Genomic DNA, 14,184 nt, shown 5'->3' with positions numbered 1-14,184 from the left:
GATACTACTTTGAACTTTAATTCTACAAATTTCTCTTAATCAACTGGGTGAAGCAAGAAACGATCTTTTGAGAGAGAGATACTATTTTCAAGATTCTTAAACTCTCCATTTAAAATAGCTTTTCTCTAGCACACTTTTATTATATTTTTTGTACTAAGAAATGAGATGTCTATCCATTCTCCTTCTTAGGGTAAACCTGCAATATTTAATATAACATTCATACATTTATGTGTACGTATTGTTTTGTCATGGTTCACCAAAACTGTAGTCTCCTTAAGGCTTTCTAAAAGTTTTGATATTTCCATATTTCATATAAAAAGGTATTTATGGTTGCTTGGCATGTGTGTTTATTAAAATTTCTAGCAGTTCATAATTTGAGATCCTTATCTTGCATATAAACATTGTGTAATAGTGTATAATTTGTTAATATTTGTTTTACAATTATTAATTTAGTCACAAAGTGATTTTAGTAGATGTACCACTACATTTACTGACAAATCTTACTATCATCAGTTTCAGATTGAATTGCAAATATATTATTTATTCATTCATTCATTTTGCATATTATTTCATCAAGGCCACTTGTACATGATAAATGACAGCAAATCCAAATGCAAAATTTAATACTGGTTTCCTATTTAACGCTTATAAACTTTAACAAAATATATAACATAAAAATAAACATATCAATATGTCAGTAAATTCAGAAAGGTGATATGTATTTAAACTCAATTATATTTTTAAATTAGTGTTTACCTATTTATTTATTCTTAATCTTAGAAAATCTGTTACATGAATTACTGAATTTTTTCTTACATCACTAAGATGAACTTCTTTTTCCTTTAACCTCTCAGAAATCTGGGCACAAGTGATAGCCAATTTTGCATTGTCATTTCATAATTTAATTGCTGCAGTTTTTTTCTTAGATATGCCTCTTATAATCAAGGCTATATTGTATTATTGAGTAATATATTTTAAGATTTTAATCTTATGAAGTTTCAACATAAATACAGCATTTTAATTTGAAATCAAATTTTATAAGATCAATGTAGATATACATTTTTTGAAAATTATAAACTAGTTCTTTTCCAGGATTTACTTAAAATTCTCCTAGTCAGAAAGATATTTTTATACTTAATAACAATTAATCAAAGGTAAAACATTTCTATTTCCCCTACAGTTTTAATGGCTACTTTCAGTTAATCCATCTCTTTTCTAAATTGCATATTCATAGTTTGCACCCATCTACCAGTTTGAACTGTTGAATACTATGGTAGCCAGATTTTAAAATACTGAAATTAATACCTTTTATAATGCAAAATATTTCAATTATTTTCGCAACTAGCATACACTTAATGAAAACGAAATTTTTAAAAATGTAACAAATCAGAGCTTTGTTTCACTTCATACCCTCGTATTCAATTAGTTTGCAAGTGTCCTCATTTATTGGTGTGTTTTCCTATAAGTTTCACAGAAGTCATATTAAAGAAAAGAAGAAAAAAATAACAAACATTAAATTACATATGCTAATGACTCTCCAAATGATGGCTTGAATAGAATTAGTCGTAGTATTTAGATTTTATGTTGGTGTTATTTGTGTATATATAATTTTTATTTTAGATGTTTTAATGTTAAACATTTATGGCATTTTACTTTATTACATATCACAATGTCACAAAATTATTATTATTTTGTTAAATTTCCATTCAAATGTTTCATATGAAACACTAAAATTAAAGGAAGGAACAGAATATATTAAACTAATTTACATAACATAATGTGCTAAACATAAGTACCTAAAAACTTCTTTGAATATGTAGTTATTTTTACATGTTCTTATATATTTTGGGTCATCCATGCATATCTCTAGCAATGTATTCTGTTTTTTATTTTGGTAATGAGTTAGAGAATAATTACAAAGAAACAACATAAAATTTTTAAACTATAGGACAAAAAATTTAATCAAAATGAAGTTCAAATTCTATCATGAGGTATTATTTGGTACATATTTTGTTAAAATTAATAACTTTCAAAAAATTTTTGAAAACACATAATAAAATTTCAAATTTAACATTGTACTATTACTATTAAATAAAATTTCCAACTTATATGTGTAACAAGTGATTTTCCATTATCATAATTTCATAGATGACATATAGTTATGACTTAGTGAAGCATGTTTATATATGTAAATCATTTTTATTTCATTTTTGTTAGTTTAGGAATGTTTTGTTAAATAGCATTATTAAAATTATATTTCAGATAAGTTCATATTGTGAACGTCTTATTTTTAGATTTTTCTGAAGTAACTTAATGACAGGATAATCTAATTGTGATAAGCTACACCTTGTATATATCATTTGATATCAAATGAAGAAAGTTTTCTGAATGTACATTTTCTTCCTTTGAGTTTTATGTCTTGTAATATATACATTTAACTGTGCTGTCAGACAATGCTTACCTAATTGTGTAGCATACTTAATTTTTTTCAAAAATGAAAGTAAAGTATCCTTTTAACATTGGATAGCTATGTGTATATTTAATATTGAATTATTGCTATACATAATTCTAAGACTTTTTCCAGCATTGGCAATTACTTAATAAAATAGTTGTGTATTCAAAAATTTTGCGTATTTTTAAACTGTTAAGTGGTGAATTTTGACAATTTAAAAATCTGTGTTTCATACACTGCCAATTTAAAATATTACCAATATCAGTATTTCAAACCGTTAATATTAAAATAAAATGGTAAATGCAATATATGACATAACTGTATGGTAATGGATGACTTTATTACCTTAAAAAGGAAATCAGTGTTATTTCTTTATAGTTCCACTATATGTATCAAACATATCTAAGTTTAGATGCATTTATACTTTCTGTAAGCATGACATATATCCCCTTTTAATTCTACACAACTTTGAATATTCTAAGTAAATCTATTTTATAGTAACAGATTAAACTTTTGTTTTGGAAATAACAACAAAAAATTTGAAGTAATTATTACTTATGCAACTTAATCTTCAGATTCCACACTTTTTCAAAGTGATGTTTTTGAAAGTTAAAACCAAAATTTTATGTTCCCCCTGCTTTGAAATTACTCTTCATTCATGTCACTGTTTGAAATGCGACTTTTGCATGGTAACAATTATAATCATATTCCATTTGTGAAATGTGTCTTTTTATTATTGCTAATATTATTTTAGTCCTATTGAATTCATTCTTTATTTATTATTTCTTCTGATGAATGTTTCTGGAGCATCTACTATGTGCTAGGCAATGTTCTAGGAGCTAGGGATTCAGCAGTGAAATCAATATACAAAAATTTTAGCCTTCAGGGAGCTTGCTTCCCAGTATGGTGTGGAAAGAATATGAACACAATATATAAGTAAAACATAAGAACTGGTTAGTAAAATACCTGGTTGGAATACATTTCTGGTTAGATTATGATTATTAAATAAATTCTGGGGTTTAATGCTTTATTTCAACCTTAAACACTGTCCCAAATTTAGGTTAAGGGAATAGTACTGAATCTTCATCACCGTTGGTGGGAAGTATAGCTCTTATGCTAAATATTTTAAGACTGGGACTGCTAGAAAGTCCTGGATCTAGACATTACCAAAGATCAGTTCTAACTCCAAAATTTGGTCTGGAACTGTGTTTCTCCCCCGAGGTCTTCAAGAAAGTGAGTGTTTGGATTGGGTCTGCAGGTCTTGAGTGATTAGAGAAGCAGCCTAAGCCCCCTAAGCCTGTTCATAAGGATTATCTCAGATTTACTGACTCAAATTCAAGAGATTATTTGAGATTGATCAGAATGACTCTGATGGAATATGATAATTTAATCCATCCCTTTGGTAAAGGTAGGCGTGCTCAGACATGTGACATAGTATAAATTCCATTATTTCTCATAAATTTAGCTTATAATTACCAACATATGTTTATAGTTAATAGTTTCTTTTATTAAAATTAAACCTGAAAGTCTGAAAATTATGATGAGGTTATAAAAATATTAAAGCATTAGTTTTTACTCTGATTTCATATTCCTCTCAAAAATAAAAAGGCTCAATTAAACTCTAGGAGGATAATATGGATCAGGTTTCATAGTAATGAGCACATGAGCTCATCATGATGTATGTATGAAACTGTACATCACAAATGTACAGTTTACCATGAGTTCAATTACTGTATTTTAGTAGTGCAAGCATAGCTATTGCTTAACCATGTGGTTAAAAAATTATTATCAAATATTAGCTGACTAAATATTGCAACCTGATTTATATAACCAATGTGAACTTAGTAGATTCTGATCTATGAAATAGGTTATTCACAAAACAACTTGGATAAATATTCAATAGAAGCTATCTGATTCATGCTTAAAAACATTAAAATATTTAAAATAATTTGATAATCATCATACCTCATTTACTTTTGGCTCTTTCAAAATACAAAAATCATTTAATACTTCTGAATTTCTAGAATCAAATTCAGATATGACGACTGGAAGAATCAGGGGCAGAAATGGGCTTTTCTGTTTGCCTGTGAGTGAGGGGCTCCAGGTTTGACTTCCTTTCTTCCTTTTTTAATTTAAGGCAGAAAGCAGAATTATTAGTCCTACTAATCACCTGTCTACAGCACAAGAGGAAAATAAAAAAGGCAGAGTATTCTCAAACCATATTGACATTGCTTTTTTTTCTCTTTCAGAATGGTTAAAATATCCCTAGCATTTTTATCTAAAATATCTAAGTAAACATTGCTAACAGAATTTTGAAATATACCCTGAGTGGTATATGTACCACTCAGGGGCTTTAGAAAATATTCAGAAGTTTTCCAACCGGGATCTGACTATGATTCCTAATGAGTAGCTGTAGCTCCAAATTTCAATATTTTTTTTTGTTGTTGCTGTTAAGGATTTTAGCTGTCAAGATCCTTTTAAATATACCCCCATTCAATTTCATGCTTCTATTATAAAGTTACTTTTTCATTATATAAGTATTATGAACTACCATGAACAACCTCCTTTAAAAAACATTAAGTAAAATGAAAAAGCAAACTCTAATTTGACACTTTGAATACATACTTTTAAATTATTAAAAAATATTTAATTAGAATAAAAATGTGGTAATATTATACACACACACATGCGCACATATACACACTATGAAATGCTTATGAGATATTTAGAAGTTCCCAACCAATTGTTAAAACTAGCGTTGTGTGAATTAAAGTTACATGCTGTATACTAATAGTTAAGTTTCAACCACTTCCAAATTTCATAATTTGCTTAATTTTAATTAGTTCAGAATTGGTTAAACTAAAATATTACTTAAAAATGGTAGAAAGTATTAACTCATTTTTAAAAACTTGATAAATTCTAAGGTACTTAGCTCATCACAAATGAGGTTAAGAAACACATTTTCATATAGTGGTTATTTTAGTGCCCCCTTTTTTTTCATCATTTGTTTTCATTTTGGCTTTGATTTTAAATTCTCTTTTCTTCACTTGCTTGTCTTAAAATAGAAAATTTTGATATTTTTCCCAGAAACTGTGAAGAGATATGGCAGACTATTCAAAGCATACTTTTGAGAAAAGTGTGGTTACATAGTTACCCATTCCATCAAAACCTGACACTTGCCAGGCATTCGTTGCTAAAATTCATCTGTAGATTTTTTAAAAAGATTGATTCAGGGCCACATAAAGGGTTTACTCTTTTACCTGCTCTCTTCAATGTATTACAGTTAAAATGTGGTATATTTTGTGTGTATATCTATCCATAGGATGGTTGATAGAAACAAACCGACAGATCTAGTGTGCTTCACAATTTACTCGCGTGTTTGTGTTTTGCCTCTTCATGTTGATTATCCTTAAGGTAATAGAAGAGAATATGATTGATTAAACTTATCAGAAAAAATAAACAAAATTTAAAAAGAAAAAGTTAGCATCTAGTGCTACTGTGTCCCACAGGTTCTTCTACATTGACCCACACTACCTCCACTGGTGAGTTAGAGGAGCATAACAGGACTACCACTGGTGCTATTGCTGTTGCTAGCACACCTGCAGATGTTACTGTATCCAGTGTTACAGCTGTCACCATCCATAGACTTTCCGAGGAACAGCGAGTGCAAGTTACGAGTCTCAGAAATTCAGGTCTGGACCCCAACACGTCCAAGGACGGGCTCTCTCCTCATCCAGCAGATACACAAAGTACCAGGAGAAGACCAAGACATGCTGAACAGATAGAAAGAACTAAAGAGCTTGCAGTTGTTACTCATAGAGGTATTGGATGTTATTTTACTTGTGCCCATTTAGTTACAGCCAAAGCTATATTTTGGTAATGATTCTAATTAGAGAATGAGCTGAAAGAGAGCCAAGATGTAGAAAGCAAAAGAAAAAGTTCAAAGTAGCTGAAAAATATGGATAGTAACAACCAAAACTGGAATAATTTGAAAGCATAGAAATTGAAATTTAAAAATAAGTCAAAGTGCAATGCAAATGTTGGAGGGGGAGGGGGTAAAAGTAGAACAGAAATCATTTTTAAACAGGACAGTAAAAACAAGTACCAAATACTTATTATTTATTCCATACCAGTTATGATGATGTTCACAAAACAGGAAAATAAAGTAGCCAGTTTTGATTAATAAGTGCATATATTTACACATAGATGATTTATCCCATGTAGTAATTTTTAGCGTTTGCATGATATTTTTATGTTATGCAAATGTTAGTTAGTACTTGAGAATATGTACAGTTTGATTGGGAAACATAGAAACGTTATATCTGGTGATCGTTTTACATAGCTTATTCTTTGCCTGACCCATATGATTGCATTGAAAGATTTCTCATTTTGAAAAGGTAACAGCTATTCATTGATATTATGCCTCCAAAATTTAAGTATTCTTTAAATGTCTAATTTATTTTTAGAGAAAAATGACATAAAACCACATCATACATTGGTAATTTTCTACTCAGTTAATATAAGCCTACCTTTTACAAAATAAGGAAGTCTAGAAAACACATTTTTCTGTTTCTTGGTGGCAAGTGTCATAGAGAAGTTTAGGAAAAAAATTCAATGTAGTATAAAAGAATAAAAGGTCTTTATTTATATCAATATATGTATCTGTAAGAACATTAATTAATTGAACATATTTCAAGTATAAAATATCTACTACATTTCCAAGATATCAAAATATTTTCTCTAAACTGGCTATGGTTTTTGCAGTGTGATTAGGCATGGTTTATACAGACCATGATTTAAGTAATGGGAAGCCATTCAATACTTAGAGCACAAGAAGGATAGAAATCAAGACATCTTTACATACATTAATTAAAAATCATACAAAAATATCTCAGAAGTTTGTTTCCATTCGAATTTGTACTGAAAATACTTACTTTGATTCTCTTTAATGAGGCACATTCTAAAATGAATTTTTAACCTGTAATAGTCTTCTCAAAAAGATTAAATCAATATCACCTTGATTCTGTATTCACTTTCCTATTATAAATATTACCATTTATAAGAATATAGGGACCGTGTTAAAATTTGTGATTTGCTCAATAAAGTAAACAGTTTTTGTCTTATTACCAGAAAATTTAAATAGGTAAAATTATATTAAAATGTTAAAAACTATTTTTTCATTCTCTTTGGAAAATTGCATGAGCTAATATTGGTAGGCTATCTGGAAATTATTTTATTACCCATCATATAGAAGGAGGATAATTTCTGACATAAGTTTATTGTAAAACCAACTAATAATACAATTTCTACTTTAGCCAAAGTTTGCCGTCAAGTGGTGTGATAAACTTTGTGGTTATAAATTAAAATTTTATATAACTTGGAACAATAATGCAGACTGAAAATAGAAAAGGTTAATAGTCAACCATTAAATTAAATTAAATACTTTTAAGGTGGTTCCATATAAAATGTTTAAGTTTCTTCAAGTAAATTTTAATTAAGCTTCAAGAGTACTTCCCAGGTAGATTCCCAATCAGTGCTCAAACTTTCTCCATTATTATCATAAGCTCCCAGTGCTGTTTGAGAGATTGATACCTGTTTTACCTTTCCCCATATTCTTTACAAAATGGTGATTTTGAATTTAATATGCATTCAGTGGTGCCATGTACCTTGGAAATGTATTCCTCATTTATTTTTCAAATTAGATGTAAAACATTATATGGAAAACATTTTTAATGTATTCATCATTATTGACAGTGACTTAAATTGTTATACTTTTATCAACTTTCTACTTTAATTCAAATTGGTTCTTCTGTTTCTTCTTCAATAACTTACTACTAGCTCAGTGATTTTGGTTTGCTACTTATCTATTACACTCTAGACACAATCTCTTAATATTATGGGCAAAAATATTCATCAATGTTAAGAGTAGGGGAAACCTATTATTCTATTGCTTAGTGTTTTCTAAAGTTCTCAAAATATAGCTATGCTCTTAGTTATGAAACTATCTTCTAAGACTTGATTACCAGCAGGTCCAAATTTCTAAACTGGAAATGGCTGACATCTAACCAGTATTATTTTTAAAATAATAATTTTGGCTCAGACACAATGCCTAAAATGCTTACTCAGTACCAGATTCTGTTCTAGAGGAAATAAAGATAAATAATGCATGTCCCCTTCCTGGAGGACATTGCAATAGAGTTGAGGACATAGAGAAACCCATTCTAGTGGTACAAGATAGATTTTGTAAAATGAATTCTGATCAAAGTACTAAAGAAGTTACAGTGTGTATGCAGAGAGTGAGTCTTTTAAGTTACTTTTTCAATGAGTTGGTAAACAACCCAAAACCAATTGCTTAATTTTTTTAGATATTTCAGAAAAAAACTTATTCCTCTGATCTATTATCCACAATATAGTTAAAATGAACTTTTACAAATAAAAATCCAGTCGTATAACACTACTCTTTTAAAGTTTTCAGTGATTAATCAATGCTCTTAAGAATAAAGCAGAGACTTGGTGATGACCCACGGGAAACTGCATGATCTGACTTTTTTCCATATTTCCAAATTCATCGCATGTAACTCTCACAATCACTCTATTATTTTGCAAAACACAATTTATTTTAATTAGCCAAACACTGTATTCTTTTCTCCCTAAGGATACTCTGAGAAGCTAATCCTTGTTCCTTTTAACCACATAATTCTAATTTCCAAGATTTAGCTTAAATTGTTACCTCTAGGAAGGTTAGATATTCCTCTTATAACTTGCCATTGCAGCTTGCGTTTGTAATCATCAGCCCTATAAATTTTCCTGTAAAATTTAAGCTCTCTGAGGATAAGGAGTGGGTGGGTTTTATTCATGCTGCATTTTCAGTACTTAGTACAGTTTCTGACCAATAGATATTTTTTAAAAAATAGTTGTCAAACTAATGAATAAGTGTTTATAATTTCACTTGCTAGAAAATTCACTTAAATTATTTAAAGGCTTGAAATTACCTTCTTCAAGATAATGAAATCTCTACATATTTCAGTATTAAAGATAACTACATTTTGTCACAGTTATAATACCAGTTTTTTTAAAATAAAGGCAACAATATTTTCATTAATCCATAATAATATATTGCTTTTATTGTATACTGGTTCAAAAATTCACAAAATGGAACTGGATATAAAGGCCTTGCTTTTAGCCCTTGAATGATTATAAAATCAAAATAATTTTATAATTAACCATTAGCAAACTATAAAGTCAAAAATATCCTATGAAAAAATATTCTACTGAATATTATTTTGTTGAAGTTAATTACAGTGTAAAACATAAATATAAGAGATTACTATAGCATAGGTCCGTTCGATGTCTGCAAGTTCATGCTATTTTGCAGTACGTAATAATTTAATATTTTTAATTTTTGTATTCACATTCCAGTTAAACTTTCAGTTTTATGTCTTTTGATCATTAATGGTTCCCAGTTTATCCGTTTTCATAAACTGGGGCATGTATTAATAATTGACATCAATATTATTATGAACACATAGAAACATGGATTACACACAGTATTTTGTACTTGATGTGTACAGACTAATCTATGTGTTAATTAAGTGAATTAACACATAGATAAATTAAATAAACTCACTATAACTTTTATTTAAATAACAACTGTAAAATTAATGAATAATCTGGAAAAACTTGAAATATTTCTCAAAGATATTTTCAGTTCTTTATAGGGTACCATTCCAATTAATTTTCCTATTGTACTATAGTTAAAACATCAACAATTTAAATTATCTTAAAATTTTTATTTTCTACTTTTTCTCAGTAGCAGAAAATTATTGGCAGTCTCCTCCATTTGAAGATTCTTTGCACGTTGAGATAAAAAGAAGCAAAAGAGGAAGAAAATAAACAATGTTGGTTTAGATCTCTTAAAAATGCATATTAACACCACACCACACTTTGCTGTATTAGTGTCCAATAGTCCTCAAAATGAGAACTTAATATTTTTGACTGCATTTTAGTCCACCTTGGCAAACTACTATGTGTGAGAGTTTGTTCAGGTCAAATGAACGATTATAGCTAAAATTTTATATTTGCAAAGTAGTTTTTGTAGTATCATAATATTACATCAGCGTTGTTATAAGCATTAAACGTAGTAATGATTGGAAGTGCCATAAACTCTTAGGTATTTTCTCCCAATGGAAAGATAAAAAAGAATTGCTTACTATCAACTTTGAGTTTTGGTCAAAGAACTAGGCTGAGACTATACTCTGCCCCTTGTTAGCTTTATGATCTTGAGCAATAAGTTCAATTCCCAAAGTCACAACTTCTCAGTAGCTGAGAACACCTGTGTCATAGGATGGTTGTTATTTTCATTTTATTCACAAAATATGTTTTAGCTCTTGTGATGTGCATGACATTGTACTGGATAGCAGGTATATGAGAAAGAACAATACAATCAATGCCATAGAGCGGTCTACATAACTTTAAATAAAAAAGAAGAATCACAAATTTATTATGAGAAACACTTGCATAGCAGTATTTTTGAAATGTTATTGAATTACAGTAGAGGGACTGACAACCTCTAAATATGAGTCAAAGAGGGCTGCTCAGAGAATATTTGAACTAATTATTGAAAGATGAGGCCAGGCGTGGTGGCCCACGCCTGTCATCCCAGCACTTTGGGAGGCCGAGACGGGTGAATAACGAGGTCAGTAGATTGAGACCGTCCTGGCTTACACGGTGAAACCCCATCTCTACTAAAAATAAAAAAAATTAGCCGGGCGTGGTGGCGGGCGCCTGTAGTCCCAGCTACTCGGAAGGCTGAGGCAGGAGAATAGCGTGAACCCAGGAGGCAGAGCTTGCAGTGAGCCGAGATCGCACCACTGCACTCCAGCCTGAGCAACAGAGAGAGGCTCCATATAAAAAAAAAAAAAAGAAAAGAAAAGAAAAGAAAAGAAAGCAAGCTGAATTAATGTTTGAAACTAGTAAATTATATTTATGTCACTAAGACCCATTCAAAATGGTTTGAGTGGGTATTTAGGCTGAATAGAAATATTAGTCTGCAACAAAAATAAATAAGTTGTTTTATGTTTGAAGGAAGACATACATTAATGTAAGTAAGCTTAAAAATAATTGACTTTTTATTTACAAAATATCCAGATGTTTAAAATTAGATAACGGATATATATCTAGTGACATTTGTAAATTCATCAGAATAATTTGCTGCCTTAGCTATAAGATCTCTTTTGATATCATTTCTTTTTTTTTTTTTTTTTTTTTTGAGAGGGAGTCTAGCTCTGTCACCCAAGCTGGAGTGCAGTGGCACGATCTCGGCTCACTGCAAGCTCCGCCTCCTGGGTTCATGCCATATTTAAGTTAATATTTAACTTAAAATATCTTTTTCAATAATCCCTAAACCCTAAAGCTCAATATTACAGCCTTAGGAATTTACCGAACATTGACTTGAAAATAGAAGAACCTATGTAATGACATGATTTTAGAAATAATAAGTAAATTTTCCTGGATTTCTAGAATTATCTATTTTAGAATTAGGTGGGAACTTACAAATTATCTAGTAAATATCATTATTTTGTGGAGAAAATTATGGACTGGCAGAAACTGTATAAAAACCCAGTCTTAGACTAGTATTGATAGTCCTAGACTAGTATTGATTCATTCAAGATTCATTTAGTGTCTGATATGCGGTCTTTCATTAAGTGATGTTAAACTTGAAATAACATAGATTATAAGCACAATTGGGTATCCTTTCTCAAGGAGTTATTTGTCATATTTTATTATGTTAAATAATGATTAAGATGTGTTTTACTCCACTGTATTTTGCTTTAGCATTACTTTTCTTGGAGACTTCAGTAGAATTATATTTCTATTATTATTTTTTCAATATGTGAACAAGTCCTATCAGCTGTTAAAGAGCGGTTTTGATAGTTGCTGTTTTTAAGTACAAAATTTGGGTATATTCTTCTGGGAACGTTTTCATATACACATATAATAATTATTATTTTTTATTGGACTTCCCAATGGGAATTTAACTTAGATAACTACAACATCTTATGGAATTAAATATATGTGTTATGAGGTTTTTATAGACATTACTACTGTTTATTTTGACCTAGTATAGTCAATTATGCCACAGTACATTTAATGCTAATGATCATATCAGTAGGATATTACTTTGGTTAATAAAGTTACATGAAATTATGTTGAATTGAGATTGAATATGATGTAGACTTTTCTCCTCCAAAACTAGAGCTTAAAAGAAACTCTAGTTTAACAGTTTTTAAATAAGTACATTATTTATTATTCTTAGGTTTAAGGTAAGAATGGTTAATTCAGCATAAAACATTTATTTTAGGTGAGCAATTTTAATCCAAAGAAGCAGGAATTTTTTATTGTTACCATAATTTATATTGTTTTCAAGTAAGCTCATCTGAATATTTATAAGGCTCAACAAAAATAAGAACACAGCAAACAATCATACAGATTTAATATTCACATTAAATTGCCAGTTTATGTCAGAAGATTACTATGTCACAAATTTGATTCAAGAACTGGTGTAACACTCTTTTACATCAAAAACTGCATTGTGTGAAAGTAACAATTTTTAGGTGCTTATTATGTGCCCATCACTAATAGGCTATATTATTATGCATAAAATATATTTTAAATGTTTTCAAGTGTTTGCAAGCAACTAACACTGTTTTCAAATATTCTATTAAGACTTTTATAAAGTATGAATTTCTAAATCTAAAATATGTTGTTTTTAAAATCTTAATAAGCATCATCACAATGAGGGAGCTAGTTTATGAGTAGTCATGTAAATATATTTTTATGGATACTAATGTATGCCCAGCAAGTAATCAATTATCAGGGTTTTATTGTACATCTTATCTTTCACTGAGCAAGTGGTGAATTCAAAAGTATATTGCATAGTGTTTATTCCCAAAGAAAAAGTTGTAGAGATTAGATTACAGAGAAAAATTATAGGTCAATTATAAGGAAAGAATTACCACAGAATGGGTATGGCATGTGAGGAAGGATGAGGTAAAACTGGCTTGAAATGCTTGATATGTTGTTCTGTGTAAGAGAGATTAAATCTGTCCTCTGGCATAGGTTGTAGAATTTAGTGTAGGGAACCATAAGACAGTGCAAAGCAGTTTATTATAAAGAAGACTGATTTAACATTCAGTTTTTTTTTTCAAATATAGATTATGTGCTACTAGAAGCAGTGAATTCTCAAAGACATTCAAGCATAGGTTGTAATGGACTATGTGGGTATTTAGAAATCACTAAAGCATCAAATAATATCTTAATAATATGATTGCCACTGTCCCTTTTAATCCTAAAAGTCTATGATTCTATAGAGAAATATTATATATTAATTAATGTATTTACCATCACTTTATATTCCCTACTGGTGTTGAGCTGACATATACTTATTTTAATGATTATTTATAGCCAGTGTAAAAACAAACATAGAAGTGGCCAATGCTACCATCAAGGAATTTAGAGATTAACAATCTACTTATCTCATTAAATGTGAAATCAGCCATATGTATTTTTTTTTTCTGGGCCCAATGCCCACATCTATGCCTTAAATTCGAAAACTTCTTTATTTGGAGGTCCAGTCCTAGCTGTTCTTTTAGGCAGTGTTATTTCTAACAACAGATGACAGTGCTATTCTTACTCTCTTCACTACCACATTCTACTATGTATTTATTCACTCA

The 14,184-nt window shown here is 29.6% G+C and overlaps 1 protein-coding gene across 2 annotated transcripts in view; it reads left to right on the top strand.

Moving 5' to 3' along the window:
- The window catches only part of CSMD3 (CUB and Sushi multiple domains 3), a 1,211,357-nt gene that overhangs the window by 451,422 nt on the left and 745,751 nt on the right, over window positions 1-14,184 (top strand). Inside the window, exon 7 of one of the 2 annotated variants that reach the window (XM_003823338.5) lies at window positions 5,962-6,273. The exons of the other annotated variant lie outside the window; for it this stretch is intronic. Coding sequence (XP_003823386.3) covers window positions 5,962-6,273 — 312 coding nt within the window. The remainder of the gene's footprint in view (window positions 1-5,961; window positions 6,274-14,184) is intronic. 2 annotated transcript variants of the gene reach the window in all.

Source organism: Pan paniscus, chromosome 7 (genome assembly GCF_029289425.2).
Source record: "Pan paniscus chromosome 7, NHGRI_mPanPan1-v2.0_pri, whole genome shotgun sequence".
Lineage (NCBI taxonomy): Eukaryota > Metazoa > Chordata > Mammalia > Primates > Hominidae > Pan > Pan paniscus.
The sequence above is the reverse complement of the archived record's forward strand: the minus strand, read 5'-3'. Positions and strand labels throughout refer to the sequence as shown.